At 42.6% G+C, this 22,897-nt stretch overlaps 2 protein-coding genes across 2 annotated transcripts; one reads left to right on the top strand and one right to left on the bottom strand.

Moving 5' to 3' along the window:
* The first annotated feature begins 607 nt into the window (after positions 1-607).
* Positions 608-2,395, top strand: LOC105054035 (protein GRAVITROPIC IN THE LIGHT 1-like). Its single transcript, XM_010935412.3, has one exon. It carries the CDS (start codon positions 880-882, stop codon positions 2,251-2,253), a length of 1,374 nt encoding a protein of 457 aa, XP_010933714.1. The 5' UTR covers positions 608-879; the 3' UTR covers positions 2,254-2,395.
* A 14,690-nt stretch (positions 2,396-17,085) lies between these two features.
* LOC105054036 (protein YABBY 4) lies at positions 17,086-19,847 on the bottom strand. Its single transcript, XM_010935413.4, has 7 exons — positions 19,418-19,847; positions 19,047-19,205; positions 18,713-18,866; positions 18,055-18,103; positions 17,844-17,919; positions 17,640-17,714; positions 17,086-17,460 (listed from the first exon to the last, which is right to left on the bottom strand). Exons 1-7 carry the CDS (start codon positions 19,517-19,519, stop codon positions 17,386-17,388), a joined length of 690 nt encoding a protein of 229 aa, XP_010933715.1. The 5' UTR covers positions 19,520-19,847; the 3' UTR covers positions 17,086-17,385.
* Positions 19,848-22,897: the final 3,050 nt, after the last annotated feature.

The raw sequence follows: 22,897 nt of genomic DNA, 5'->3' as shown, positions 1-22,897 counted from the left end.
CAATACAACTTTGGAATCAAGTTGGTGAATGCAAGCAAACATCTCACCTTCGTCCAAATGGAATATGTCCAACTCATACCAAATTGTGGCTCTAGCCAATTGGATTCACCTTCTCCCACCCATACTTAGAGAGAGGTTGACCAAACCAGAGCTTATTCAAATAACTCAAATAAGTCCCCTTATCTGCACCCAACTACCTTATTTTGTTGCACGTAACAAGTTGTTGCACCAAACTAATTATTAGTACACGAGGAAAAATTTTATGCCCTACCACTCACAGTCGAGCTAGTCTTACCCAAAGACTAATCATTCATTAACAAATCTAGTTCCACAGCCCACGCATCACAGTTCTCAATTGATTAGGTCTCACTAAAGTAGTTAGTAAAATCTTCTAACAAAAGGAAAAGTGTTAATCAAAGAGATTATCATGCATTATTTAATGCAAAGTGCGGCGGATTTGTCCTCCATTATCATTGCTAATAAAATTATATGATCCCATCAAGCGTGACGCATGAAAAAAAAAAAAAGAAGAAGCAAAAGCCAAGAAAAAAAAAATCACAAAAAGAAGCCCACCTCATTGACACCTCAGGAGACAAAACTTCTCCACTGGGACTTCTCCGGATACTTCCCTTTTCCCCCTTTCTCCTCTTATCTCATCAACCAGTATCCCTTCTTCTCTCCTCAGTCCCTTCCTCTTCTTCTCCCCCACTCCAAAAACAAAAGCAGAACTCCCAAGGCAAAGTGAGAGAAAGAAACTTGGAAAAGAGAGGAAAAAGATTAGAAAAGCCCCCCTCCCTCGCTCCTGAGCTCATCCTTCCATCCCAATGCCCTTTTTGTGACCCGTTGGTGGGACTCGGACCGCTCCATCTCTCGCCCAAAATGCTTCAGAAATTCGCACTAGCCTTCAAGACCAAAACCATCGAGTTCTTTGCCGAGGACGAAGAGGAGGAGGGGGAGGAGCGGGAGAGCATCTCCGCCGCCGTCGATCTCGACCCCGTCCCCGAAGAGATCATCACCGGCCAGCGCGTCGTCGTCCTGAAGCCCGACCCTCTCCCCCAACCCCCGCAGGCCGACCCCGAAACCCTAATTCCCGCCCTCTTCGCTACCCTTTCCTCCTTCCAGGCAGCCTACCTCCACCTCCAGACCGCCCACTCACCCCTCCTCCCCGACGCCGTCCGCTCCGCCGACCGCACCGCCGTCTCCCACCTCCGCCGCTTATCCGACTTGAAGCACTCCTACTTGCAAAACCCTAGCCCTAGCTCTAGGCCGGTTCTTCCCCTCTCGTCCCATTTGCAGGCCCAGGTGCAGGAGAACCAGAACCTCCTCCGCACCTTCGACGCCGTCGTCAACCAGCTCCAATCCGACATCGACAAGAAGGACGCCGAGGCGGCCGCCCTGAGGCAGAGGCTTCGGGACATTGAGGAGGCCAATTCGAAGCTCGCGAGGCGGCTCGACAGGGCCTGCGCCCCGCCGGATGGGAAAGTCGAGGCCCTGCTGTCGATTGGCGTCTTTGACTCGGTGCTCAAGGACACTTGCAGGGTCGTGCACCGATTCGCACGGTGCTTGGTGGATTTGATGAAGAGATCCGGGTGGGATTTGGATTTGGCGGCCAATTCGATCTACCCGAATGTGGATTACGCGAAGCCGGGGCATTGCCGCTATGCCATTCTGTCCTATATTTGTTTGGGGATGTTTGGAGGGTTCGATTCTGCTGGCTTCTGTTTGGAAGATAGTGGTGGAGTTGGGTCTGACGGGATTGATGTAAGTACTCGGAGAATGAATTCTCTTGTGCAATTCATCGAGCATTCGACCGTTGATCCATTGGAGCTGATCAGTGGAAGTCCAAGTTGCGATTTTGCAAAGTTCTGTGAGAGGAAGTATCATCAGCTCATTCATCCAGGCATGGAGTCCACTTTTTGGGGGGATTCATACCATGGGGAGTCCATGTGGGGTTCGCTGCAGTCCTCAAGCCCTCTTTATGAGCCATTTGTGAACATGGCCAGCTCGATGTGGACACTCCACAAGTTGGCGTGGGCATATGATCCGGCGGTGGAAATCTTTCAGGTGGCAGGGGGGACTGAATTCTCCATGGTTTACATGGAGAGTATTGTCCGAAGGGCAGTCATGTTCGGCTCGGACCATGGGAAGAAGTCACGGCCGAAGGTCGAGTTTACTGTGGTTCCAGGGTTTCGGGTTGGGAAGACAGTGATTCAGTGTAGGGTGTATCTGAATGACTTGAAGGAGGCAGTATAATTGCATAATTAACACTGTAAATGGAAATAGTAGTGATGTCCTTTCGGTATAGGAGATAGTATAAAGGGCATTGGGAAGATTGTACTAATAACTTGAAGGATTACAAAGTTTAATGAAATATACATTTGGATTTTTAATTGAATTTGTGGTGGGGCATGAATTTTTTTGGTACAAGTTCAAGGGCTACTTTTTTGGATAACACTATCTTGTTTCAGATCTATGGCTTACATGGCATATTTTTTAGTTCTGATACACAGCATTTCCACTTGCTTCTGAAGGCCATGCATTTGGTTCTGCAACCTGAATTTTTACATCTTTGTCTGGTATATAACAGTATACAGGATAGGGCTTCCAAATTGGCTGTATATGGTGGACTCTTCATTGTGAATGCTGTGAGTAGGTCTAGATCTCAGCTATAAGATGTTTCTGTCAATTGATTTAGTCGAGTTTCTTCTCTGAATTACAATTTATTTTGGATAGTGTGCTAAGAATTAATATATGGGATTCAATTCCAAATATTGTGCTTTGTATCTATCAGAACAGGATGTGCAGCATTCCATAATCAAGGTCTATCAGGGTTAGGAGGAGCAGTTGGTGTGAGAATTTTTAGAATCCTTTATTTTGTTTTAGCGATGTTACTTTGGCCCTGAGCCATCATTGTTTACTTATTTCCAAGGCAGATATCTAGCTTAAAGCTAGTTTCGCAGATCTTTTTAGTGGTGCCCATTTATTTAGATAAAAAGTTGCATCCTAATGATGATTTGTATTAAATCTTGTTTTTTCTTATGATTACTGAAGTGCACTTTTACTTCAAGGCCTCATCCCTCATCGTATTGGAAACAGTGTCCTTCTTCAGCCTGAAAAAGCTCAAGTATTTTCTTGTGACAAATTCCATGTAGGCTTCTAAATTTTATGTGCTAGCCCACTTTCCTGTTAATTTGCTAAAGTAAGGTATATTATATTATAATTTGCAGTCCTTCTGTAACTATTTCTTATTGGGTGATGAAATTCTGTTACACACACGCACGCACGCACACGCACATAACCTCATCCAGACTATATATAGTCTGGATGAGGTTATGTGCAATTCTAGAGCTGGCTAATCTACATAATTGCCATTTCTTTTTAACTTCTGAACAGGTAGACAGTACGCCCTGACATGTTTTTAATTAAACATGGCTGTCCAAATCCAAATATCTGTAGTATGGAATAGATACTGGTTTACATTTAGGTAATTATCATTTTTGTTTACTAAGCTGCTAAATGTATTTCTAATGCTATTGGATCTTTTGTGTATAATTATCAGGCCATTCTCTATAATCTGCAGCGTAGTTGGCCACCAGATCTTGTCACATCTAGCTGTCAGCTGGCTTACTCTGCCTTTACTCAATATATTGATGCCTTCATGCGAATGGAGCAGGTATGTTCTTTGCTTATTCGTTAGTTCATCTGTTAAGATTCCATTTTTTGCAGTAGTTAGCATGATGCCACTATGATAAGGTTTGCCTTTTGCCCCCCCCTTTTTTTTTTTTTGTGGAGAAAAGAGAAGAATTGCTAGATCCCTTTCTTGACATGTCTAATCAGGACCATAATATGCAAAATTTAAACTATGTTTTATTTAAAGTCAGACAATATCTATTGTTTACTTTGTAAACTGAAGGAGAATGCTTGTGTGACTAGGGAGCTCATGCAACATAGTTGGTTACTGGATCTGGGAGTTTATTAGTGCTTCTTTCTCTTGGGTGAGAAAGAATACACCAATGAGCTTATTCCCTTCTCTCTGTTCCTTTAACTTGTCTGGCGGTACCACACCAACTTTAGGGTTAGAACTATTGTTATCCGTTCCTACTGCTTGCAGATTTTACATTCTATTTCTTCAAGCCATTCAGGAAAGCCAAGTTATAAATGTATGCCTATCTACGTGAATGCATGCATACATTCATATACTCCACAAATGAAGATCCAAGACATCTTTATGTAGCACATTACCTAACTTAAAAACTATTTTTTTTAACCACTCAAAATTAGTGATGTACAGTGTTCTTTTGGTATAGTCTGCTGTTGAAGTTGCTCATATCCACTTAGACCTAAACAAGCAAGTTAAAGCTAGATCTCTGGTTGCCAATATTTTAGGAGCATGATCTCTAATATTTAGTATAAGTTGAAGGGAACTATTTGTTTCATGGTTATACGTGAACGACAAGTGATGTATCTGCAAGAATAGGAAAACTCGACAAATTCATTGCACAAAAACCCTAGCCTTAACCTTAAACTTTCCGTCTTTTAACATCTCTTACTTTCGTGAAACTCTAAACCCTAGATCCTATTGTAACCAAGGAAGAAGTAGAATGAGCTTCTGAAGAGTTTGGGCACCACCATCCCCCTTCCTTTCTCTCCCTCTCTTTCATCTCCTTTCTTATTTTATTTGCATGCACAAAACCCTAGATTAGAATAGAGGAGACTTATTTTTCTTTTAGGATCTCCCCTAAGATTCCTAGCTTGTTTTAAGCTAGATGGTGATTCCAACAACCTACACGGGGTAGGCTATGTTGTGTCGGGCTTGTATTTCTTGATTCTGTAGGACATTGGACTGATGAATTTGTATCTGTAGTTGTTATAAGTCCATTAGAATGGCTGGAGGTGTCTGAGCCATTGATTGTTGATGCTACTAGAATGGTATCTGGTGAGGCTAAGTGGGTCGGTTCAACTTGCATTGGCTCAGGATGGCTTGAATGTAATGTGGTTGAGCTTGGATCTTCAAAGTGTGTGATGAAATTCAATCTAGCTGCAGGTAACATAGTTTATGTCATTAGAATTTTGCACATCGCTTGGAGAAGAGGATTATAACTGTATTGGTTCTCGTATCCCTTCATCTTTATCTGGGTATGCATTTAGCTACCTTGCATATCAGCACTTTTTGATAAATATTCAAGAATATTTTGGTAGAAAATGTCTCATCAAATACTACATGTCAGGAATTGTACATCCTTCGTGTAGATGGATTTAGACATCGATATCCTTTATGAAGGGGGCTGTAACCAATGAACAAACATCATATAGATCGAGGCTAAAGCTTGTATGATGCATAGTTTCTACGATATGGATAGCATAGGAACTAAAAAATTTCAAAAATGAATAGTCCAGATTCTTTTGAAACAATCTATAGGAAGGTGTGTCCAAGCCAAGTACTGGTGCAGGAAATTGGTTAACTATGTTGCTGTTGGAAAAGTTTCAAGCCAAGTACTTCAACGGCAAATTGGAATGAATGAGCATTTTAATCCTATTTCCACAATCTGATGATACTTCCTTCTACAATGCCATTTTGTTCAAGAGTTATGAGGCAAGACATTTTTCTAGTTCCACACTGAGCTGTGTTAGAGAACCAATTTTTGCGAACTCACCTCTCTCATCACACTGGAGGACCTTGATGGTCTTTTCATATTGGTTCTAGATCATCCTCAAAAATTTTAGAAAGCAGGTAAAAATAATTAAAAAAAAAAAAAACAGATGTCCTTTTGAGAGGATAAAGCCATGTAAACCTGCTGAAGTCATCACAAAAATGACATCATATTGAATATGTTGAATAGAACAAAGGACGCCATAAATCAACATGAACCTTTTGAAAAGGAACTCTGGTTTTTCATTTTTATTCAAAAAAGGAAGTTTACAACTTTTGGCAAGCTGTGCACAATCTAGATGGCTGTGTCCAAGAAGAAACTTTGATAATATTTTTTGAAGCTAAAGTTTCCAAAATACGAGAAAGGGGATGACCTAAATGCTGATGTCATTGATTCTCCAGCCTTGTCTTCCTTAATTGCAGCCAGTGCATGTTCTGTTTGTTCATCCAGTGCATAGAGTTGTCCCTTTTTACTCACTTCTGTTAAAATTTGTTATCAGATCCTTTATCACAAAACCAGAGGATGAGAACTCAAACATGCATGAATATTTCTTGAATGAACTAACCAAAAGTAGGTTCTTTAATACAGGCACTACCAACACATTCTTCAATTCAAAATAAACCCCATAGATGATGTTCCATTAAGCATCGCAGGGAGAGCGTGCCATCAACAATATGAACATTGAGCACATGTCAGAAATGGTATGAAGAATACAGGTCGAATGTCATGTGTGAGCTTGTCCTGGTGTCCACATAAAAGCTCGGATCTCCATAATTAAGCAGATGTTGCTGTAAAGGCTCGAGGTAAGTCTTCACTTTGGTATGCATGATTAAATCCATACCAACACTTTATTGCAGTATGACCAACAATTCCACAAATCTGACAAAGAACATCACTTTGGAGAAATTGTTGTGCAGCTTGTGATGATGCTTGCTGATTGTTTTGAGAAGTTCCTCATTGAGGTCGTGGGTGGTTATTCATGAAGGAGTTTCTGTTATATCCATCATCTCGGACAAAGCCCCTTCATTGGGAGTTGAAGTTACACTTTCCATTGTTCTTGCCACGGCTCTTCCCCCTCGAGCAATAAAGGCATGAGCATGATTTGGTGCCTTTGCTTGTTCTTCATCATCTTGCAAAGCTAGCTGCTGTCCCAAGCCCTGTAAACCCATTACACTTATTGACTGAGAGTTAGATATGATGGTTTTGATAGAACTGCCAAGTCACAGACCTAGTAATGAGGTCCCAAGGATCTTGACAGTTGGAAGACTTTGTCCACTGCATGGTCTGTTGTATAGCTATGAGACTGACATAAGATTTTGAACTTCCTGACAAACTCATCCAATGGCTGATTTCCCTTCATCACAGCCAGTTAAAGCTTTAGTTGCATTTCTTCTCCTTTGTAGATGTGAGAAAATGTACCTCCAAGCATCTCCAGATTTGTCTTGTGGTGCTATATCCGACAACTAAACGAAGGACTTCCTGTCATGGTTTTTAGAAGCCAACTAGTAAGAATTCTGTCATTTTTTAGACAAGATTTCATATTTTAGATTCACTTTCTCGATCCCTCCTTTGACGATAGTTGCAGGTTCATCGTCCTCAATGTGATGAAGAACTTGTGAGCTACAAAGGATCAGGTAGAACTGTGATTTCCATAGAAAGCTCTGGTTTGTCATCGCTGGTTTGTTCTTCACCATGCTTGAATTGCTACATCTCGGTCTGTGATGCAGAGAGCATTCTGCTCTGATGCCATAGAATGCAGAGACAAAAGAGGAATTCAAAAGACTTTTCACCATCTATTTTCTTATGAATCTCTAAACATATATTAATTAACAGGAGAAGGTAATTATAAATTGTAACTCATACGTCTTATTTAACAAATAATTATGCAGCAAACCTCCTTTGGTTATGGGATGTGAATCTCCTCTGATTACGAAACGAACGATCATCTTTCTTGATTGTTTGCTCTGGCTGTTATGAGCTGTGATGAATTGTCTTGCCAAGAATATCCATTTCCAACAGCCAGAGGAGGTTAAAAAAATTGGGAAGAAATACCAATATCTGTTCATGATTGGAAAATGATCCTTGGGGATCTAGGGAGCCTTGTTCTAAAGGCAGGAAAAACGGTGCATCGTATCTCTGCAGCCAGTGTAACCCAGCTCATGGTAAGTGGAAGACATGATACCCAAAACTAAACAACTACAATCTGATAACTTCTGAAAGCCCTGGAACCCTAAGTCTTATTACACCGTTATCCATCGTATTCTCCATGGATGGATCGCATCCACACACTTATGGTTATTGACAAGACCAACACTTCGCCCTCAAAAATAATCCCTGTATCTTGTTCTCATTAGCTCAGCCTTTTCTTCCTGACATCTCTCATCCCTGTTTCAAAGCTCCAACTCTTGCCCCCGCATGTAATGGAATGGAGGCATTTCTTTTTGTCTGAACCAGACCCACTCAGTGGGACTTGTGGACAAGTTAAAGCATGAACAAGTGTTTGGCGGCTCCAGTGTGCTCATTATCGCATGGCCCATCATTTCCCATACCTCCCACTGTATCAACAGTCACTTCATGAATGCCCAACATGCCTCTGTCGCTCCAAATAATTAACGCATGGGCTGACATCTGTCGTAGTCTCTTTCTTTCTTTCTTCTTCTTCTTTTTCACTTCGTCATTAATTGTCATCACTGTTCGACATTGTCTACAATCTTAACTGAAGACTAGCCAAGAAAGCTGTCCTAATAAGCCTTTATAGCTATGTAGGTCTAGATAAGATAAGAAGTTGTGCATGAGTTCTCTTTTGTTGCCATGGCGATGGCAAAAATGGTGTTTTTAACCTCCTCAAATCCAATAATTCAGTAGTTTTTTTATGAGCATGCAAAACATATAGCAACGCAATGGAACTTTATTTCGGAATTTTACATGGATGTTTTCTTCCTTCATCATTTACCCTTCGGGCATTGCTGTGGAATTCTACGACATTCTCAAAGGGATGTATCTCTGTGAATAAAATTTCCAGGCCATGATGTTCATAACTACGTAAACATGGTCCTTTTCACTGGAGTAGTCTAAAGTTGGTAGTTGGGATCTACTAGAGTGCGGTAAAAATGTTTTAAAAGAAATTACCAGTTAGGATTGGAATGTGAAGGCATTGAAAATTAAATTTGTACACAACTTGCAGTTGGCGACATGAAAGTGGAATTTAATTTAATTCTTATTCTTCTCCAAAAACTTCAAATCTTATGTGATTTTACCTAATAATTTTTGAAACACAAATGGTCTGATAAGGCATTGCTAGGCAAGCATGTGATGGTCATCAGCCTTGCCCTTCAAACACATACTCATCTGTGTGGTGCATCACTATTCCTCCCCAATTAAATGCCATACACGGGCAGGTGGGGATGGTTTTGCAGGGGAAATGTGGTCAGGAGGTTGATGCTTCACAGAAATTTCCACGCAGCCCTCCACATTTTAGCTTTTTGTGCATTGCAAACATATCTAATTGCTAATTACTTTCCGGAGTTCCGTTTTTAAGTCAATCAAGCCCTCCTTTTTATTTTTCTTTTGAGGCCAAAAGCAGGCTTAAATTGGTTTTCCTAGGAATTTCATGATTGAAATTGGCTAAGATTTTAGACTTTATTTCTGAACTTTCACAATTCGAAAAGGATATGGCCTCTAGAGCTTGATATGTTTTGTGTTATATTGTTGCAAGCTACATTTAGGGCATATGTATTGGGCTTCTTTCACTCTTTATCGTTCATATCATTTCTTTCATTAAATGATTCATTTATACATTGTTTTTTTTTTTTTTTTTTGAGTTTTTTTTTCAATACTCGAGTGTCTAATTCTAAAATTTAACTTTTAAAAGAGAAAATTTTCTAGCTTTTGTTTGCTAAGTTCAGGACTTTTATGGCAAGAGGTGGTACTCCGACATTGGCTCCTTAGGTTGAAGCATTTAAAAGGGAGTAAAGCGTTCTAGATACAAGATTATTAAAGGACAAAGTGGAATTGTAATGAGAATATTGATGCAATTAGTAGTGAAGTTCTTATTTTTCTTGGTTGCATTATGGAAATGGATGAGCCAAAGACATTTTATAATGCATGAACTAAACGTCCTTGAATAAGGTGTACGCTACCCCTGAACTCCATTAGATCATCTTCATTGCTAGTCACGTGTCTAACTAAAGTTACTTGTACTATTACTAGGCTCCTGTTTTGTGGTTTTTGTTGCTATCACTGTTTCGTCAATTATTGTTTGTTGTTGGTTAGAGTTACTACAAACATACTTCCACCCATTGGTGGTGCAAATAATCCCGTGATCACCATTCCGCTTGAGGTTCAAATTGAAGCCTGTTCCACATGACAACTTAAGACTAATTTGAAAAAAATCAGGCATCCAATTTTCCACACCATCAAGCATATCGGAACCATGATGGAGCCTAAATTGTAGTTAATTATATAAAACATTATCATGCTAAATATTTGGCACAATCTGAAGTTGTCAGATTTGCCCTTGCGCTCAAAGCAGCATTAATGTTAGAAGTGAAGTTAACAAGAGGGATTGAAATGTCATTCTATGAAGAGTTGATTCACTCTCCCAGATTCCAGCATACTATGATTGTAATTTGAAGTTCTAGTCTAGATATACTGAAACAATTTTGCATAATTAAAAATGATATATTCATGAAAGAAGTGTAATAGTTTAGGTAAATACAAGTGAAGGAGGAGATTCCAGAATGCATCGCGATGAAAAGTATAGAAAGAAGAAAGAGTAAAGAGTAAAGACTTGCAATTTCATTTCCAGACTCTACAACCATACCTATGAAGCACAAGTTAATAACAAATAATTCATAATACGTTCGTGTCAAGAGCTTCCACAGGATCTTATCAAAAAAGAGCATCTTCAGGATACTCAACATTACATGGTCTTTGCACTCATCATGCAGAACTAAAATGGAACAAGATCTTAGCATCCATGTGGTACCAAATGTGATTGAAATTATTATGACCTAGGATCTCATCCAAAAAACTAGGTAGAAGCTATTATCTGGATTATTTAGTCCTTTATAAATATTCAAGTTTTTTTCAATACACAACTGCACGAGTCCTTGCATGCTCTTTTCGTTTTAGTCTTAGTATCCTTACCAAGTTAAGGATCTAAATTTAAACAAATTCAATTAGAAATATGATGGTTAGCCTATAGTCAATCTCAAAAGTGTCCATGCTGCAAAATCTCTTAATCCACATAAATCACGAGCGGAATCCACTCTGATAATATTTATTGGATATAAAATATTATCCAAAAAATAAGTCATAAATATTATTTAGATTTTTTGATTCTGTATTTCGGATTTCTATGATACATAATTGATGTTAGACTAAACACATACCTACGAGTGTCCTCATAGAAATCTGGTTCTAGATCGCAGCTATATAGTTGATGTAGAGAGAGGGTTGATGAGATACTGCAACTCCACATTATTGTGATGGTACAGAGGCTATAGTGAGCCATAAACCAAACGAAGCAACTTCAAAACCTAATGTGAACATTGTGGACATCAATGAATCAGCAGGACCATGCATGGTGTACCGTCCTTCCACATATGCATCATTGCTAGTTCCATGTTTAGTCTTTGATTGTTGAAAGGAAAAATTCCAATGGAACCATAAGTGGACAAATTGTAGATCCATGTAATTTTATTTTTCTCCTTAGATTCTATTGTTTAAAGGTCTAAAAAAAACTAATTATATTCTCCGAGTAGAGGCTTGGCAGATGCCTGCTCTTATGGAATGGTGATCGGCTACTCTGATGGGGATGGGGTTGCATCTTTTGTACCAAAGAAGGCTTCGCCTTCCCTCACACAAATGCACCGTTTGATCACTCACTGATCACTTTGAGATTTGAGCAGATGGATAATGGAGTTTGGATTGCCGTGAGAGCTGTGCATTGGATGATCCAACGGTGTGTTCGCACGAAAGTTGAATCCTTCCTTCACGTGAAAGATACAACCCCTATCCACCCTAATGGGTCAATCTGTCAACAATTCTATGTTGACACAGAAACATAATTTTTTGGAATAGAGGGTAAAATTTTTAGCTGAGGTTTGGAAAGTTTGATGGTGACAGTGATATAGAGTCATTTACCAAGGTATTTGTGATATCACTTGGAATGTCAGAGTACTTGAGTTTCCTGACAAGAGGAGATGTGTTTGTAAACTCATCAAGACCAAGGCAAAATTGATATTATCTGTCTGCAAAAAGATCAAATTGAACGTGATAGGTGTCTTGATGACTCTGAAAGCAAACATGAGATCCAGAGGTTCTCCAACATGCGACATTTGAAATCCAAGTCCGAAGACACCAAACCCCCGACAGCTCCATTGGTTTGACAGATCAGTGGGGGACTTGCACTACTTCTTGTCTGTTGAGGATGTCTAATCAGAATATCATCTTCGCATAATTTTTTTGATACCAAATATTATAGTAAAAAAAATAAAATAAAATAAAAATAATCAAATATATCGATCAGCTAGAAAAGATCCAACTCCACGGGATATGCAAGCTTCACTATGAGAAAAGAAAAAAATTATAAGAAGAGATCACACCCTCAATCCTCGTACATTCAATCTTTCTCTCACAAGAAGCTCTCCTTCATAAAAGCTCTCTCTTTAGGAAGATCTCTCTGAACCTCTGAAGTGACCGCTGTCCGCTGTCTGATAGCCTGCTAGAAACACCCTACTCTTACTCTCTGTCGGCATCTAACCTCTGCTGCTGCTCTGGGTCCTCTACCGAATAACCAACCGCACACACCTTTGTTCTGTCAACAGGTGATTTTATAGGCCTCTAAATGAGCTCAATCCTGAATCCAAAATGAATCAGGCTTCCTAATAGCACCAAACAGCTTCCAGACCCGTCAGATCAAAACCGACAACACTCCAAGCCGTCCGATCGTGCAACAGGTCTACGAAAACCACCGTAGACTGTGAGAAACCATAAAGAAATGCTCGTCGGTCCATCGTGGACCGTGAGAAACTAAGAGAAAATATCGATCCATGCGGGTCCTCGTGGACCGCCGGTCCACGCACTATGCATGGACCGTGTGAGGGGTATCGCACGGGCCGCGCAGTGCACATGCCTAGGCCTGTGCGTCCGCGCCCACGCATGCCCGTGCGTCCGCATGCTGCCACGTGCGATCGCGCCACCACGGCCTTTGCCAGCCTGCTGCCGGCCTCCACCATTCTGATTTTCGTATCATTTTCTATCGAGTGTATCTCCTTCATTCGATCTCCATTTGAGCTGATCTTGAGCTCGTTGGACTTCGTTCGTCATCACGGACCTTGCTGTAGACTCAGTGTGGATCGAATTTTGAGACATCAAATCCTAACAATCTCCACCTCGACTCGACATTCGGCTTCCTCCTAACTCTGAGAGCTTCTGGATCTTCTCGCCCCCATGTCCTAGGACAATCGCCTGCTAATCATGGATAAATAGACATGGGAGTCGAGCCAAGCCGCTCAATCCCATCTCCATCGTATACTGTGCTCCTCCTGATCTGAGATCTGCTTGAGGTATCATCCTACAGCAATAAGAATCTCACCCTGCAATATCGCCTCTCATCCTCCCGAGTCTCCCGTTTCGTGCCCGATCCACCTCCATCTGGAGCTCCACCTCACTTTGGGCTCCTCCTGACTTCTGAAGCTCCACCTCGCACTGGGCTCCCTGCTAGGTAGTAATGTTCTCTTGTTCTCTTCTTTCCCTTCAGAATAATCCTATCGCCGTGCAACACCTTCAGGATTCTTCCGCCAGCTACCGTCATGTAGCCTCTCAAATCCAGTCTGCTCAGTGAGATAAGATTTCACCTGAAATCGGATATGTATTGGACCTCTCCCAATCTCCTACTACACCATTATGTGTCTTCCAGCTGACCATCCCGATGCCTCTGATCATACAGCTCGATCCATCCGATAGATAAACAGTATTCTCACTGCTCTCCGGAGAGTCAAACTGCTCCTCTTTACAATATACATGATAGGTGCATGCAAAATCTAAAATTCAATGCTGGAAAGAAGTAGATACCTCATCAGATATCTCCAGGACATCACTCTCTGACTCGCTACTGACCGTCGCTGCAGTAGCCCTCATTTAATCTCTAAGTTGAGAGCAATCTCTGACTAGATGCTCTAACTCGTCACATTGATAACATCTGGTGTTGCTCAAATCCCTTATCCTGAACTTGGACCGCCTTTGTCGTGATCTTCTATCGCTCCGTCTATCGCCTCCTACTCCTTCAGAAACCACCAAAGCTTAGCTGCCATCTGAGCTCGAAGTTGGGTTCTCCCTCCTGAGAACCTCATTTTGAAGAATCGCCGCAGTGACCTCGTTCATCTTGATGATGCTCTTTCTCACTAGAAGAGTAGTCACTAAGGACTCATATGAAAGAGAAGTGATGCTAGCAAGACCAGCGCTTTGATCTTCTTCTCAACTTTCTCGTCAATACTGAGAAGGTCGGTGAGGATCTTCTGAAAGTGACTGAGATGCTTCAGCACGCTCTATCCCTTAATCATCCGCAGCTGGTAGAACTATCTCCAAAAGAAGAAGATATTGGTGAGAAACTTCACCATATACAACTCCTCGAGCTTCGACCACAGTATCGTTGGGAAAGTCTCGCCAAGCATATGAATCACCATCTCATTCGCTAGGTACAAGCGGATCGTACTCACCGTCTGCATCTGAAGTTATCTCCAATTCTGCACCTCCATGATGATCGGTTTCTCCTCACATAAGAGAGTATCGATCAACCCTTGCTGGATGAGCATGTCCTTTACCCTTACCTGCGATAAGGAGAAATTGCTCTTTCCATTAAACCTATTGATCTCCATGTTGATTGATCCTGTCTTCTCCATCTTCAATCTTGCTCACCACCGCCGCAATCTGCGTTCTGATACCACCTTGCTCTGATATCATTTGCTGGGGATATCTGACCAGGACACCACCTCCACAGGACATTTTCGATATCATGCATCGTAGTAGAAAAAAAGAATAAATAAAATAAAAATAATCAAATACGTAGATTAGTCAGAAAAAGCTCGTCTCTACAGAGCATGCAAGCTTCATTATAAGAAAAGAAAAAAATTACAAGAGGATATCACACCTCAACCCTCGTACACCTATTCTCTCCCTCACAAGAAGCTCTCCCTCACAAAAGCTCTCTTTAAGAAGATCTCCCTGAACTCCTGAAACGATCGCTGTCCGTTGCCTGACAATCTGCCTGAAGCACCCTGCTCCTGCTCTCCGTCGGTACTTCGCCTCTGCTACTGCTCTGGGTCCTCTATTGAACAACCAACCGCATACACCTCTGTTCTGTCAATAGGTGATTCTATAGGCCTATGAACGATCTCAATCCCGAATCCAAAATGAATCAGGCTTCTTAACAGCACCAAACAACTTCCAGATCTGTCAGATCAAGACCGGCAATGCTCCAAGCTGTCCGATCATGCAATAGGTCCACAAACACTACCGTAGACCATGAGAAATCATAGGAAAATGCTCGTCGGTCCACTGTGGACCGCGAGAAACTAAGTAGAAACGTCCGCTCTGTCCACACAGGTTCCGATGCACTGTTGATCCACGCACTGCGCATGGACTGCGTGAGGGGTATTGCATGGGCCGTGCAGCGCGCGCCCGGTTGGGCCTGGGCCATGCCCGCGTGTGCCCGCGTGTCTGTACATTGGACCACGCGCTCGCGGCCGAGCCGCACGCTGTGGTCGGCCTCCGCCGCTTTGATTTTCATTGCATCTTCTATCGAGTATATCTCCTTCATCCGTCTCCGTTTGGGCTGATCTTGGGCTCATTAGACTCCGTTCTTCATCGCGGACCTCATTGTGGGCTCAGTGTGGATCGAATCTCAAAGAATCAAATCTTAACACTCGTCCTCTCTCAGAAACAATTAACCTGAAGCGGATGTTTATTCCCAGTTCAAGGCTGCCCCGCTTTCTTTCGTTTGAGTGACGATTATATCCTCATGCACCAAGCTTAACAAGTGCAACCAAAATGAGGTCCGAGTTTCTGCAACCACTTAAGGACAAGGACCTTAGTTCATTTCATTTTATCTTTATTTTTGAGAATAACAGCAGAGTGCAGCCTTCGTAGTTTGAATTCAGTAACCTCTCAACAGTGCAAGAGCCGTGAAAAGTGCCAACCAACCACCAATGTTCCATTTGCGAGACAAATGCCAGTGCAGTGGACATAATCATAACTGAGAACCTCAAATGATAAGTTTAATAACCGAGAGAATTGCGCCTAATGCAGATCCATGGACTGTAATATTGTCACATTGGCATACCGGAGTATCTGCCACAGTAAAAATAGTTCATAAATATCATAGGATCATTTTGGTGACAGGGAGTGTGCCTGTGAAAATTTTGAATTCGTGTCAGAATGGGCATGTATATGCACACGGGAATTCAGTTTAAATATCAAGAATTGAACCTATTGGGCGAAGTCTGTCTGGTAGTGCCAGTGTATCACTCCTTTAAGCAAATATGGTGCAGCAACAGTATCTCTTGAAAATAAAAGTTGAGACTATTGCACTCTCTGTCCTAAGCTTGTGCACAAAACAAGCGTATTTTAGACAAAGAAGGTAGGAATTCTTATTAGATTTAATTATTATCCTAGACAAGAATACAACGCGGAGCCTCCTTTGTGCTTGTTGAAGCCCCGACACCGATATATGAGCTAGGGAGAAGGACTATGGACCACTGGACTCAATCAATAAGAATTCTCGACACATCCATAGCAATTGAACCCTAACCGACCTGGAAGCAGGGTTGCCAATGCCCAGAAATTTGTGCTGAAATGACATGATCAGCAAGGAGGTGGAAATATTTTTTCCCCAGTTCATCATTTTTCCCCTAGAGTTTTTTTTCCCCATTTTTTGAACAAAAGGGAGGTTAGGAACCGCACAAAACCATTTAGACAGCCAAAAACTGTTGCTAGTTGTGACAGCGAAAACTTGCTCCAGAATTAATTTGGCATCAAATTGCTCTCGCGATCTACATATATTGACACTTGCTCTCTTCTTTCATCGTCGTTTCTAGTGTGTTTCTCATTCTCTCCATTTAGTTCCTTTCCCCGTGCACATATCAACATTGTTGACATTCAGAGAAAATAGAAGGTGCAATCGAGAGACGACTGGACTAATTAGCAGGTGAGAGTTCCAATGTCTATTACCTATATCAGTTCTCCAGAATAGTTCTAAAAATGTTCTGGAAAGAAACCTAATCTTACCACTAATAGCAGTGCCCTTAGAAGGAACCTTGTCATGTATACGATAAAAGCGAATTGGATACCAAATAAAGGCTTAAAAATCTCACAAAAGGGTCTCTGAGCAAAGAGAGAAGGAAGAAGAAGAGCAGAGATAAAAGAGAAAGCAAACGGGAACGGTAGAGTCATAAGTAGTTTCAAAGATATATTTGTCCATAACAACACGTCTGGAATAAAAGGCAGCATACCGACCTTTTCCACAGGCGTTCTCGACAGAATACCGCCTCTCTTTACTCGACATTGAAACCAAGGAGAGAAAAAGAAAGGAAGAAAGAGAAACCCTAGAAATAAAGGCTGTTGACACTTCCTCTCAGCATAATAAAGCTGGGAAAGAAAGAGGAACCCCTAACAGTAGTAGCAGCACAAGCCAACGAAAACCCTAGAACCAGCCAGCCAGCGTCCTTGCCGCCTAGAACGGAGTGATCCCCATGTTGGCTGCCGCGGCTGCGTAGAACCCGTCCTTGAGAAGAACGTCCTCTCCCTCCTACATATTATATATATATATGCATATAAAAAGAAGAAAGTTAACCAATCAAAACCCTAAAAGGGAAGTCCGTGAAGAAGGAAAACAGGCCCCAGAGGAGGCCATCAGAGGCTAAGCTTAGAAAACTACTTTAGTTTTTGTGTATATAAGGAAGTGGGTTTCTTCTTAATTTCCTTTACCTGCTGGCGGACGCTGTTCTTCCTCAGACCCTGATCGGGCATCAGGCCAAAATGGATGTGGGGGAAGTGGGCCCACTAAGAATGAGGGAGAAGAACGTTAGTATGTTAATAAATGGAAACCCTAAAAAAGAATGAGAGAGGTGGCCCAGTTAGGGGCCCCGAAGTAGGGCAGTAAAGAGAGGGAAAGCAGTCTTAAACTCTTACGTTCTTAGCAGCGGCGCTGAATGCCTCTCTGTGGGTGATGTCCGGATTCCCAGCCTTGATGCGTTGGATTTCGTCCCTAAGATTACAAAAAAACAAAGCTTCTCAGCATCAATAACTAAGAGAGACATAGAAAAAATAAAGAAGAGCTCTTTTTCTTCTTCTTTCTTCCTCTCCTTGGTGTTAGGAAATCGAAGTTTGGACTTCTACTTACTTGATAAATCTGTTGTATGCCGATGGAACTCTCTGCCTCTTCTCTGGAGCTGCACCCACAAAACAAAAGCAACCAAAAACAGTAGTTAATCTTGTGTTTAGCCTTTTACAAAGAAATAGAAGACCAGCTAGAAGACTAATAGAAGAAAGCTTGTTATTAATCAGTAGATCCTGAACTAATCTTTGAGTTCTTTGTTAAATTAAGCAATTGCATATAGTATTTTGGACATGATAACATGGGGTTTGATTTCCGGACAGGAAAAGGAGGAGAGATGAGGAAAGGCCTACTATAGCCACAGGATGTCAGGAGAAAGAAGGTGGGAGCTTGGAGTTTAATGCATCGAATGGCATTGCTCCTGTAGAGCAGACCAGAAGACAGCAACCAATGTTTACATGGAACTGTTTTTGGGCATGATATTCCACATTTTCTTGATAGGATGGTATAGATCTTGAGAATGAAGTAGGAAGAATTTCACCGAAAAGACATTTGGTGCAACTGTTTATATTATTTTATCTTCACTTCCATCAGTTTTATATTTCAAGGAAAAGAGGGGTTTTTGATAACAACAGCATAAAACTACAGAAAGAAACGACCATTAAGGAATCAGAGCGGGAGAAGAGGGAAAAAGGAAAGAAGAAGGCAAGAAGAATCTACTCACGTCTGTTGACAACTTGGTTCTGGGGGAGCTCTTCTTCGGTCCCCCGGGCAGGCGCCATCGTGTTGTGATTGTGGTTGTGGTTGCCGTTGCTGTTATTGTTGTTGAGGCTGGGCTGATCCATCAGCAAGCTCGGCGGGGGGCACGGTATCTCATCCTAACAATTAGACCGTAGATAAAAGAACAAGAAGCACCGGAAATAACCAACAAATAAAAGAAGATCAAGAAGAAGTAGAAGAAGAAGCGATAACATGCACCAAGCTTGAAGAAACTTCAAAAGAAGAAGCTAGTGAAATTTAAGTAAAGAAGAAGAGGTCCAGGAGCTCGAAGTGGGTACCAAGAGATTGTGGGGTGAGGGAGCCAGGAAGGGGTGTCCGAGGCCGAGCTGGTTGGCGGCGGGGAGGAGCAGTCCCCGCATGTTGACGGAGAGGAGGTTGGTGCAGTGGCCGCACCTCACCGTCACTGTTTTGAACAAACTGCTGCAAGGAACACTCACCTGCCACTCCACAGAGTGAGAAAGCGAATACAAGAGAAAAACCAACCAACCAACACCAAATTGGGCAAGTCATATCAGGCTTGAAAGATGACCGAAAGACAAACAAAAGAGAGGAAGAAGAGGAAATGAAGAGTACATTAGGGAGTAGAGAAAGAGAAAGAGGAGGAGAGACAAGAAGAGGTGGGGGGAAGAAAGAGAATAATGGCATATACCGCGAGGACGGTGTCACAAAAGTTGCAATGGACGTAGCAGAGCTGCTCGGAGGGTGGTGGGGAGAGCTGGTCAAGAGAAAAGGCGGCTGAGGAGGATGACATGCTGCTTCCTCTCTTCTGCTGCTGCGCTGCTCCTGATTTGATTGACCAACCGAAGAAGATCTCTGCGGGATGGAATTTCTTTCTTTTCACCTCCTCCCTTTGATGTGATGATGTGATTTGATTTGATTTGATGCCTCGATTTGATGCTTTGATTGACCGCTGATTCAATAACCTCGGATCTGTTGTTCTGATTTGATAATAGGTAGGATGGGGAGAAGGAAAGAGAGAGAAAGAGAGAGAGGGAAGAGAATGAACGGAAAGATGGTGGAAAGAAAGAGAAGAAAGGAGGAAAGGGAGAGCAAGAAAGAAGTCTTGGTTGGATGGGTGAATGGCTTAGCAAGAGGGTGAGAAAGAGAGAGATATAGACCAAGCCAACCCCCAACCCAACTCTCTATCTCTCTCTCTCTATGACCCTCTTTTATAACACACAGGACAGCTAACCGCTGTTACAGAGATAAAAATAAAAGGTAAATAAAGCAATCAGAATGACTTGAGTGAAGGGGAATTGCTTGAAGTTACTGTTGGCACTGATGCATGGGCGAATGTATGGTAATCATGTAATGTATATCTCGTCTCATGGACGATGCTTCATAATAAGTTATTAACAGGAGCTATGATGAGCCAGGAAGCTAACATACGCCTGGGGGGCTCAGCCTCTCAGGTGAGATAATAATAAAGATATATGTGGGGGACCTTCTATGCGGACTTTACGTAGAAACGACACATGTTAGCATGTTAGACAACGTGGGTTTGCCTAAAATTAAAGGTTCCGGGAGACCAAAGCACGACAATGATCAGCAGGGTGGTGGTGTATCCTGTTTGGAGTGTCCAAGGATTTGATGGATAAGGACCATCAGATCAACGTCTTTTTCCTCAAACACATCTTTGAGGTGTGACGATCTCCGTGTGTCGTGGGTATACCGGAATGAACGGTGAAAATGACCCCTCCCCTATGTGTGTCCCTCCGTCAAACTCCCATGGTAAGGGTCCCCAAGAGAGAGAGGAGAGGTGAAGACTGAGACTGGTGTGTGGTGGTCGGCATTTCCAATGGGAGAGGGAGGGAGAGAGGGGGCAGGGGCGGCAGAGGTGGGGGAGAGGAGCGAGAAAGGGACGTTTGCGTTGGCCGCTTAGCTTTCCATCGCTCACCCGTTGTTTTCGTATAGTAATGAGCCAGAAAGAACCAGAGAAAACTGCAAGAAAGACCTCCTCAAAAAAAAAAAAAAAAAAAAAAAAAAAAAGAGGGCAGCAAGAAAGAGAGTATGTGGAGGGTCCATGCGTTTCTCGTTTCCCCGATCCTCTCTTCTGCCTCCCGGGCAATAGCCCAGAATAGCTGCAGTGCAGTTGTAGTTGTAGTGTAGAGAGGGGCATAGCCCGCTCAGCCTCCGCCTCCGTCTCCGCCTCCTCAGGGTGATATCTTTGCCTCAAAAGTTCAAATACAAACAAACACATAGTGAAAATAAAAAGAAAAGACAAAAGAAAAGCTTCTACTTTTTATGATTTGACCGCACACTACCCCACCCTCACTCGGTAACAAAAGAGCAGCAGCAGCAGCAGGAGGCAGATATCCCTCTCTCTCTCTCTCTCTCTCTAAATTCCCCTTCTCTCCCTCTCATCTTTACCACCTTTGTCCCTTGTTAAAATTCTCTTGTTTTCTTTCTTTTCCTTTTATTATCCTTGCTAACTCATTTTGAGCTATGTCTAGTTTGGCACCGGTTCTTTAATTTTCTCGCCATCCTTCACACATTTCTAGGCTCCTCTGTCCGACCAAAGTCTTCTAACTTCTGAGCCCAAAACCGAGCGTCGACCACCCCACATGCGAGCCAACCATTCTCCCCTCTCCTTTCCTGACTTGTGCTTCCACTTTTTCACCGCACCCAGACCGACCCCCTCTTTCTCCATTTACACCAAAGCCTGCACTGCACCCACACCACACACTCATGCTTCCTAACTTTAGCTTTAGTTAGCTCTCGTATTATTTTGGCCTGCCTTGGAGTGACCAGTCCTTGGCTATTGGTACTCCTTGCCAAGTGAGATGTGAACCCGAAGGACCAGCTCATACCCCCAATCTCCACCCACATCATCTGTACTAATTATTGGTTAGACCAGATCCACTACTGAGCTGGTGGACCAATCCAACCATGAAGCGACAAGTACAAATACGTATGGGTTGTACGTATTTCCATTTTATCCGGCTTTGATGGGTCTGCTTCAACCAACAACCATACCATCAACTAGGGGGTTACTTACTGCCACATCATCATTCTCCTTCTTGGAGCCATTATATCGCCATTGTTCATGCTGCTATTATTGGGCTATGATGCTTCACTCGTGTCAACACCTCAACTGGCCCCGGAAGTAGTTAATGCCAAAGTAGAGCTAGCAGGAAGAGTGGAGAGAGAGATATGCCCTTGTCAAAAAAAGAGAGATATATGCTCCTTTTTTAGGGGGGGATACAGGAGATATAGGCCCTTGGATCTGCGTGTGCAGCGGCTATCACGGCCGGGCATCACGTACGATTAACTCGTGATACGAGAACTTGGCAAAATTTTGTCGTCTCTTACTACCATACCATTACTCCCCCCTCCCCTCCATTTCCACGGTGCCACCTTCTCCACCTACTATTGTTGGCTTTCCGCCATCTTTGTACTTCTACTCTTAACACCCCCTCCCCCACTCTCTCTCTCCCTCAGCGTTACGTGAGGACACAGAGCTATGATGATCCTTGTGACCTTGTCGGTGTAGACGAACTAAGGCAGGAGGAGACGGTGACCAAAAACCGAGAAAAAGAAAAAGAAACGAGATGGTAAGAAGTTAATGCGGTCTGTCCAAGTTGTTGTTGGGTGTTCCCACCTGAGCACCCCCTCCATCTCTCATCTCTCCATCTCTCTATCCATCCATCTATATCTATGCCTCTGCATCATGATCTATACCAAAGCACCCTTCCATTTCCACCCCTCTTCTTTCGCTGTCTTCTCTGCCATGCAACATCAGTACAGAGTTCAGAAGACCAGGGGAAAAAGAGGCCACAAATTCCAGGCATCCACATCGAGGTAATATTTGGACGTCGGACCTGGCCTGCACATTGTAAGATTGAGATGGGGAATCTAGAAATATCTTAGCCTTACCCCCCCGCCAACACGCCCCCACCCCAAAAAAAACAAAACACAAAAAAAAAAAAAAAAAAAAAAAAACCTAAAAAAAGAGAGGGGAGGTGGGGGGGGGGGGGGGGGGGGGGGGGGTGACGGATGGGGCAATCTAAGGATATATAATAAGCTAAAAAGAGGAGTTACTGCTTCTAAGGTCAACTCAAGCCGTCTCACTAACCGAAGCATGAGAGAGAGAAAGTAAGTTGACCGAGTCATTGCCGGGTCAACCCGA

This window comes from Elaeis guineensis, chromosome 11 (assembly GCF_000442705.2).
Source record: "Elaeis guineensis isolate ETL-2024a chromosome 11, EG11, whole genome shotgun sequence".
In the NCBI taxonomy this organism is placed as follows: Eukaryota; Viridiplantae; Streptophyta; class Magnoliopsida; order Arecales; family Arecaceae; genus Elaeis; species Elaeis guineensis.
The sequence above is the reverse complement of the archived record's forward strand: the minus strand, read 5'-3'. Positions and strand labels throughout refer to the sequence as shown.